Source organism: Enoplosus armatus, chromosome 20 (genome assembly GCF_043641665.1).
Source record: "Enoplosus armatus isolate fEnoArm2 chromosome 20, fEnoArm2.hap1, whole genome shotgun sequence".
Taxonomy (NCBI): domain Eukaryota; kingdom Metazoa; phylum Chordata; class Actinopteri; order Centrarchiformes; family Enoplosidae; genus Enoplosus; species Enoplosus armatus.
In genome coordinates this window covers 10824591-10833281 of record NC_092199.1, presented here as the reverse complement: position 1 = coordinate 10833281, position 8691 = coordinate 10824591, and the positions used below count along the sequence as shown (strand labels likewise).

General features: G+C 42.6%; 1 protein-coding gene across 1 annotated transcript; it reads left to right on the top strand.

Moving 5' to 3' along the window:
- The first annotated feature begins 1435 nt into the window (after positions 1-1435).
- mazb (MYC-associated zinc finger protein b (purine-binding transcription factor)) lies at positions 1436-8043 on the top strand. The gene is made up of 7 exons (XM_070927075.1): positions 1436-1707; positions 1928-2078; positions 3024-3442; positions 4020-4267; positions 4393-4456; positions 4937-5108; positions 5714-8043. The coding sequence occupies exons 1-7, from the start codon at positions 1675-1677 to the stop codon at positions 6055-6057; spliced, it is 1431 nt and encodes a 476-aa protein (XP_070783176.1). The 5' UTR covers positions 1436-1674; the 3' UTR covers positions 6058-8043.
- The last annotated feature ends 648 nt before the right edge of the window (positions 8044-8691 follow it).

Below are 8691 nucleotides of genomic sequence, written 5' to 3'. Positions count from 1 at the left end.
ATTATTGAGATTTTTTTATTTTAGAGCTGAAACAAATGGTCAGTTAATCCTTTAGTCCTTCGGAAAATTATAATAAGCAACTAATTATATAATCGATTAATCATTTAAGTAGTTTATTTATAAATAAAATTGCAGTTTCTTAAATGTGAGTATTTGCTGTTTTGCTGTCTTCTATTAAATTGAACATCTTCAGTTTTTTGAATGTTGTTAGAACAAAACAAGACGATTGAATATGTCAACTGGGATATTTTATATATATATATAAATAATCGTTACTTGCAGATTATTTTAATTATCTCGTCCCAATTATTTTCTTGGTTAATCGATTAAACATTTGCCCCAGAAAATCTGGGGAATTTGAATTTAAAATTGACTTAAATGATTAACTGTAATCATTTGTGTGTGTTGACTAATCTATTAATCATTTCAGCTCTAGTTTATTATTACTGGAGATTGTATATATTAGTTAAGAACACCATATTTTCCTAAACAGCCAGTCTGTCTGTATTTATGTAATGCTTACAGTTCTCATGTATTGTGTATCCTGAGCTGCTATTCTTCCTGTGTACTATATCTGACTCTGACATCATTATTATAGGCCGACTGGGAGGATCCGAGCGCACTCCCCTTTAAGATGCGTCTGTCATCTCGCCGTTAATGGAAAGTCATTCCGGCTGATTTCTGCGGTGCAGGAGATCTGTTCCAGCTGGCCGGAGGAAGGAAAAAAAACACACACTGTAGTACCATTTTGTGTCGGCCGAAAAGCCCAGGAAGGAAGGGGCGAGGATAGGCTCCGCCGAGGGAGACGGAAATGAGAGGGGGGTGTCCAAAGAGGAAACCCTATCCCTTTAAGAGCAAGTGGGACATAGCGGTGCGAGAAAAGGAGAGGAGGGGGAGAAGAAAGAGGAATTAAAAAAGAAAAGGAAGAAAGAGACAGGGAGGGAGGAGGGAGAGCGGGCGATAAAAAAAGAAAGATGACATCCTCGCAGCTGAACGGCCGAGGTGGAGCGATAGGCTGCGGCCCGGCGAGAGCGCCGCTCGCCGGGGTCAGGGCTTGAATCCAACAACGAGGCTTCGACAAACACCCGATTGGCCTATTGGGGGAAATCGGAAAAATAGATTCATAAATTAAAAACAAAGCATGACCTGCTGTGCTGCCAGATACGTGTGTTATAACCCATATTTGTTCTCTTGCGTAAAAATGCATTTATTTCACGCAGAGTGGTTTATGTTTATTGCTAACATGTAATAGTGTAATTTGCGATTTTTTTTTAAAAAGGGGTTTTATTTGGAAGCAGTTTTGTTGTGTGCTGTTGCGTTTTAGTGAGATTAGTGTTTAATGAATTAAAGTTAGAAACCCAAAGTGAAAGAGACACAGGCCATTATCTGGAGCTGGCCTGCTCCACCACTGCCTGTGTGCTGCAGCCTGCGTTAGTCAACAGCTGCGTGCATTTTAATTGACAGCATTAGGCTACCTCAATGAGAAAGACATATTTTTGCAGACGACTTTATTCACGTTTTTCAAAGCAAATCCAAGGCGCCCGTCGTCTCCGCTGCAGGACAGGCGACTGTTTGCGCCTCGATCACCGGTGGGCCGATCAAAGCCATGCAAAGGCTGCTCTCCTCGGTCTCAATCAGGAGCTGACTTTATAATCTCCATCGCTGTGGCGCAAAATGGATGCTGCTTGGAGCAATTTTCTCTTCCAGGTAGGCTTGTTGAGTATGGCCTCTTTCTCATTTCACTGCGCGCATTTTCTCACACGGGCCTCTCAAGTGTGTGTGTGTGTGTGTGTGTTTGTGCGTGTGTGTGTGTGTGTGTCCAGCAGTCCTACAGCCCTCTCATCTTGTATTACAACGTAGCACCCTTCAAGATAATGCTCTGACTTGTGTTTACATTTGGTGATGGCCTTTCTACTTGCTTCTCCAGAATACTCCCACCCAAAACCAAGTGGAGGGGAGCCTCCAATCAGAGCTCATGCCCGTGCATACGAGTTCTCCCCAAACCCCACCCACAGAGCACATAGCACAGCCTCCTTCAACTGTGGACACTGCTGCTCTCAGTGAGGAACCCCTGCCTGGTGAGGGGCACTACACTGCACTCTACACCTGTGGAGCTGCTGAGAGTAAATAACAGAACTGTTCTCTCTCATTTGGATAATTCAGTGTCAACAATACAACCTCAATGACATTTGTTTTGGTAATTTGCAGGTAAATAGATGGGACACATGGAAGCAAATCATGGCCATAAAGATTTAACATATTATCATCAGCTGCATACATGATTGTACAGTTCAGCCACAGAATACTGAATACTTCATGTAGAAATGTAAATAGCACTGAAATATTTCACTTTGAAAACCATGTATCTGAATTTATGAGGTCTGTAATCCCCTCTTTGAAATTTTCAGTAGTGAATTTCAAGTGCCCAATATTCAAAATCGACATTCAAATTGATTCAATTCTAAAAGATCCATTTGGATCTAAAAAGTGAAAAAACATCTGGTTGCTCAAATTCAGACACTAAAAATTCGATTTGTGAACACCACGGATAAGCAACCGACAAGCAAAGGACACATTCAGCAGCATCTCAGTGTTTGTCAATATTTATTTGATATGATTACTTTATTAAATCCTAATAAGGATGTCGTAATCACATTTCACCACATCTAAGAAACTTTCAACCAAACTAGATTAACGTTGCATTACGTTACATCACTATTTCCTGAGATTTTATACAAAACAGACAAAACGACTGATTTATTTGGAGCAATCTCCAGATTGATCGAAACAGAAAATATGTTGCAGCTCTCCATATTTTTATGTATTGTTATTGTAGCAATTAAACAGTTAGAGGCTTGCTTTCCTAATTGGTGCGTAGCTTAGTCATCATTTACTCTGCAGTTTCCTACTAGATGTCATTTCACTGTTTGCCTAATTTGTCTGAAAGGTTATTATGAATTAAAAATACTGAAATGAACAACTTTCTCTCTTTCTGTCTTTTCTCCCGCCTCCCTGTGGTCCAGTGAAGCCAGTGTCTCGGCCGGCCCGCATGCCCCACATCTGTGCCATCTGCAACAAGCAGTTCAAGAACAACTACAACCTGCGGCGGCACCAGTCGGTCCACACTGGGGTACGCATGAAGGACAGGGCCAGAGAGCAGGCGGAGGGGGCAAAGGAGGCCGGCCAGGTGGCGGTGGCGGCCCCCTCAGTGATGGCGGTGGGGGCCGGAGGGAGGGCGGAGAGGCCCACTGTTCCCCTCTCCCTGCTACACCTCTCCGCACCTCCCCCTCTCGCCCCTCCCGGCTTGCTGGCGGGGGCCCAGCAGCCTCACCTGGGTAGTCAGGATGGTGAAGGGGTTGCCATGCCAAACGTAATGGCTAGTGTTAACCCCCATGCTCCGCCTCCTGCTGCTGTCGTCATGGCCACAGGGGCGACAGTACAGGTGGGTCAGGGCCTTGTGGAGATGGCTGTCGTCACCCCCAAACCTTCAAGCATGTTGTTTCTTAAGCTGCCTGGCTACAGGGACGGTTAAGCCACCTTGTTTTACTGTTTGGGACTTGCAAGCAGTTACTGTGTGTCACCTGCTTCGTATTTGACTGAATCGCTCCTGTGTGTTCAATTTGACAAAAGGTCCATGCACAGTAATCGGTTCAGGGACCAGTAAATTCCATCCCAGTGTTTGGCACTGGTCCCCAGTTTGAGAAACACCGTGCTAGAAGCCCCCCACGCTCCCCTGCATGTTCTCTGTAACACAAACTGTGTGAAAGCAGATAAAGACTTACAATCCAGTGGGAAGTAGTTAATCTAACATGCCAATCAACTGTCAAATGTTTTGCACAACTTTTTTGCAACTTCACGCACAAACATCTCTGTGCATTTGCATGGTTTCAACAAAAGATTGTTAAAATAGTTGACACTAAACGTGATTCTTTTTGTGTGTATAACTGTATTTCTGTGCAGAAAAACACTTACCATCTAAACTCTGTAGTGTGTTTATCTGCTTGTCTGTTTTGCCTCAGCGGCCCACCAATCCCAACCCGAACCCGGTGAGGAAGAACCACGCCTGCGAGACATGTGGGAAGGCTTTCCGCGACGTCTACCACCTCAACCGCCACCGCCTGTCCCACTCGGACGAGAAGCCGTTCTCCTGTCCCATCTGCCAGCAGCGCTTCAAGAGGAAGGACCGCATGAGCCACCACGTGCGCTCCCACCAGGGTGGTGTGGAAAAACCCTACGTCTGCCCCCACTGTGGCAAGGCTTTCTCCAGGTGACGCCGTGGAACAGTTCAATTCTAATAAGCAAATAAACACAATTCCCAAAATGTTTCACACATTTAATTTGAGTGTGTACACATGAAGTGTCTTAATATATTGACTCTCTTTCGTTCCCAAGGCCCGACCATCTAAACAGTCACGTCAGACAGGTGCACTCGTCGGAGCGACCCTTCAAATGCCCGGTATGTCATGTCATGTAATATCCTCACCTCAGCAGTTGTTTTTAGTCCATTCATGTTGAATGTTGAACATTACTGCACTTTTATCTGTGTCTTCAGCTGCCTCACACAGATATCATTTGACCTGAGTAAATGAACATTGAGAATATTACAATGGAAACTTATCTGGATAAAGTACAAGCCTTTTTGAAACACAAAATACGCAGCTGGTATCTCATTGTAATTGCACTGTAATTGTTAGGTTTACATGCAGCAGCTCAAAGCATGCATAACATATATACTTCATCATGTACTGGACATTATAGGTGTGTGTGTATTTATATTACATACATACATGAGATTATTTTCCACAAAGAGCTATAGAACATTGGTTATCTTGAATTGGGTCTGGCTGATGTTACTTAATAGATTTAATGGCTACAATTAATGTGCAATATATATATATTTATCTATAATCACTTATAGATTCCATCTTTCTTTCAGACGTGTGAGTCCAGCTTTGCCACGAAGGATCGTTTGCGGGCGCATATGATCCGCCATGAGGAGAAGGTCCCTTGCCACATCTGTGGCAAGCTGCTGTCTGCTGCTTACATCACAGATCACATGAGGGTGCACAACCAGTCACAGCACCACGCCTGCCATCTCTGCAACCGCAGTAAGCGCAGATGCTTTGATTTACTGGTTTACATTAAATCGGTTATAATCAATATATTTATGTCAGCAATTGTTAACGTGACTCCATGTAATGTGAGTGGGGCCCCTCATAGTGATAAATTATCCTCAGCTCTGCAGTTCTCCTCAGCTATCTTTCCAGCTCATTGTTTTGTTTATTTCCTGCAAGTGATTGCAGTGATTTCCAGTTGTAGCCGGCAGCTGTTCCCAATGAAAAAAGCTCTGATAAACCCACTGTACACTACCCACCCAGCACCAAACGACACACACAGTTAGCGACTAGCTGGTGAACATAGTGGAGCATTTAGCAGCTAAACAGTCAGATATTTCCCTCCCTCTAAATGAATGCTGATGTTGCTCCATATCCACTGATGTGTAAATAGGCAACTGTTTGCTAACAAGTTTGCCATATCAACTTAGAAAGTGGCCAAAAAAAGAAAATCACGTTCAACCTATAATTTTGACGTCTTGTTGTAGCTTTGTGTAAAAGAGCAGGGTTATTCACCCGTTAAACCACCGATAAATGTGAAAGAACCTTTGCTTTAACATCTGTATCTCACGCTCTCACTCTCTCCTCTCCTCCATCAGGCTTCACCACACTGACGTACCTTCGAGTCCATGCCCAGAAGCACCATGGCCAGGAGTGGAAGGACAGTCCGGGGGGATTTGGTGGATCAGCCTCGGGCGGCATACTCGTCTGCCACTTGTGCGGCGTCCACTGCAAGACACCCACCCAGCTCCAGGGCCACATGGGCACCCATGGCAACAGCCAGGGTGCCCCGAGCCCCATCACTTCTAATGTGGCTGCCAGCAGCTCTGTCTCCCTTAGCAACATGGTGACAGCGCCTACTGTGTATGTCACTGGCAACACGGTGGTGGACCTGCTTGTCACAGACTGCTCTAGCATTGCAGCACCACAGTCCCACAGTTAGCAGTAGAGAGAGCACAGCAATAATAACCTCGGCCCCTTAACAGAGGGCAGGGTTAGAGAAGGTTACAGTTACGCATAGATGCTGATCCGGTTTCAGTTTTGTAATGTCCCCACTTATAGGTAAGGTTAGGATTAAGGGTGCGGGAGATTAACACCAGTCAGCGTTCAAGGGCAACATCACCTCCGAGCCGCAGAGCTGGAGCATCAGAGAAAAGGAGAAAAAGAAAGGAAGAGCTGTATTAATAGAAGTCATGGAAAGAGGGACCTTTGTGGCTGCAGCAGGTTCATCGACACTAACGACAAACATGGATGTGTTGTCCAAATATTCCCGAATGCTCCTGCACATTTAATGAAACTGTGGTATTGTGAGCATCTACTGTATTACTCTCCCCTCTCTGCCCTCTCTCTCTCTGTCCCTCCCCTCAACCCTCCCATTGGCTGCTCTCTGCAAGTGCACCAAGTACTGTATATCTCACACCAGCTCTGATCTTACCTCCATTTTGCAGCTCACTTACTAAGAATCCAAATGGCTTGCGTTAAGAAGTAGTGTGGAGAGAGTAGCTCCCCGAAAACGTGACGAGGAAACACATTAGAAGGGAAGTTGTGTGTTTGGGTGTGCGCAAGCCAGGGCTCCTCTAGCATGTTAGCTTGTTTGTTCACAAAACTAAAATCAACATTTGATTTTTTGCAAAGCCGTGATGCCAGTTTATTAAGTCTCTAGAGGGCTGTTTATAGATCAGGTCAGAAGGCCACACATGTTGTGGCCAGTATGGAATTGTGGGATGTACTTGTTAATTTGTTTCCTAAAGGTACAGAGATAAGAATAGTTGTGTTCAGGAGTGTCAAGCACCTTAAATTGTTATTTGTTTGATTCAGCGAGGATCAAAAAATGGGTTTGAGATTTCTTGGATTTTCTTGCTCTGAGTCTTCCTCTCTGGGTCTGGCCATTAAAAAAAACAAAAAAAAAACAAAGAAGAAGAAACATAACTGCTAATCAACACTTCAGCTTCTGACATGGCAATTCTTGCACCCAGAAACTACCTTTTGCATGAAAACAAGCTAGCTCAGTCATGCTTATTGTTAGGGAGCTGTCATGACAAAAGAGACCTTTAGCAGTTCCTCAAAGTTAGTCGGCTGTTAACAATAATATTTATAAAAGTGTTGATTTTATTCAGACAATTTTAACATTGTTGGCCATTCATTTGATTGTAACTGTCATTGCCATAGTCTTTTTATGTTTTCTCTATGTACCAGTCCAATGAGTGAAACTTATGCATTAGATTTAGTCATTTAACTCTGTATAGCACATACTGTTCTGAACGCAAGTCATTATCGTTCTACATTACTCATGTGAGGAATGGTCACTTGTCCGTTGGATATTTTCGGTTGCTTTGAGTTATATTGTGAGTGATGTGGTGTCGAGAAAGGGCTTATAAAGTCACAAGGCGGGCAAAATAAGTACAATAGGAGTTTGACGATGCCACGTGGTATGCTGTAAACAAATCCTGGTTTTGTACTGGAGTGCTTTTTCAGTTTTGTGTTAATATGTTACCTTGAAATTTGTAGAGTTGTTCCTTTCTTCCTTTTCTTTTCTTTGGAAATGTGTTCTTCCTGTTGAGAAAAGTAGTGATTTATTAAAAAGTTAATTTTAGGTTTTCTCCATTACACTAAGAAAAAAATAATACCTCTACTCTAGGATTCTGTACAGCTCTTGTGATACATCTTAATGCCTTATCGTACTCAACTGCATTTTAATTCTTTTATGATGAAATATTTCAAATCTTAGTCATGGATTCATTAAGAATATTAATGGGATGTATTTATATTTATATTTTTATATTTCTCAACAGTATGCATGTCTAAAAGGTTGTTAGAGCAAAAAAAAATCAATGATGCTTACTACAGTCATAAATATTATGTTATTTTGTAGAGAAGTAGAGATCATGTTATTATTTTGTAATTTGGACAATTTAAAGTAAAAAGAGTAAACAGGCATTGTTTTGTGTGCTGATCTGTTCACCTACTTACATATAGTCGTTCACTCTGGAGGTCCAGTAAGATGCTGTTGCTCAGAATGTTAGACAGCCTTTTTTGTTCTTGTCAACTGTCATCAGCAACACTTTATAATACAGGTGCAAAACACATGCGTAAGTGTGATTTAGCGCATGAAATAATGTAGGATGTATCATGAATTCCTGCTGCTCACCAGTAAGAAATTATCAACTCACAACGAGTGTATTTGATTAGTTAATGCTTAATGGATCATCGATGAATGCTAACTCATAATTAATTTATATGCCACCAAATTAGCATCCAGTTACATAGAAAAGGTTGTTTCAGACCTCTCTGAAACAGTCTCATACACATATGAAGCCGTTTCATCAAACTGGTAGTCAGATGCAAACATGTAATTTGCTGCATGACCCAATCGACAATAGATAGAAAAACACATTAATCCTTAAACATATTAACACTGTTAGTGTAAAAAATGTCCCATGGACAACTGGCCAAATGTGGACAACATGACTTTACATTGACATAAAGTTAACACCGCTACAACAGAAGTTACTAGAAAGTTTCCCAGTCTCCTGGCCATGGTGCTTCTGGGCATGGACTCGAAGGTATGTCCCAAAGA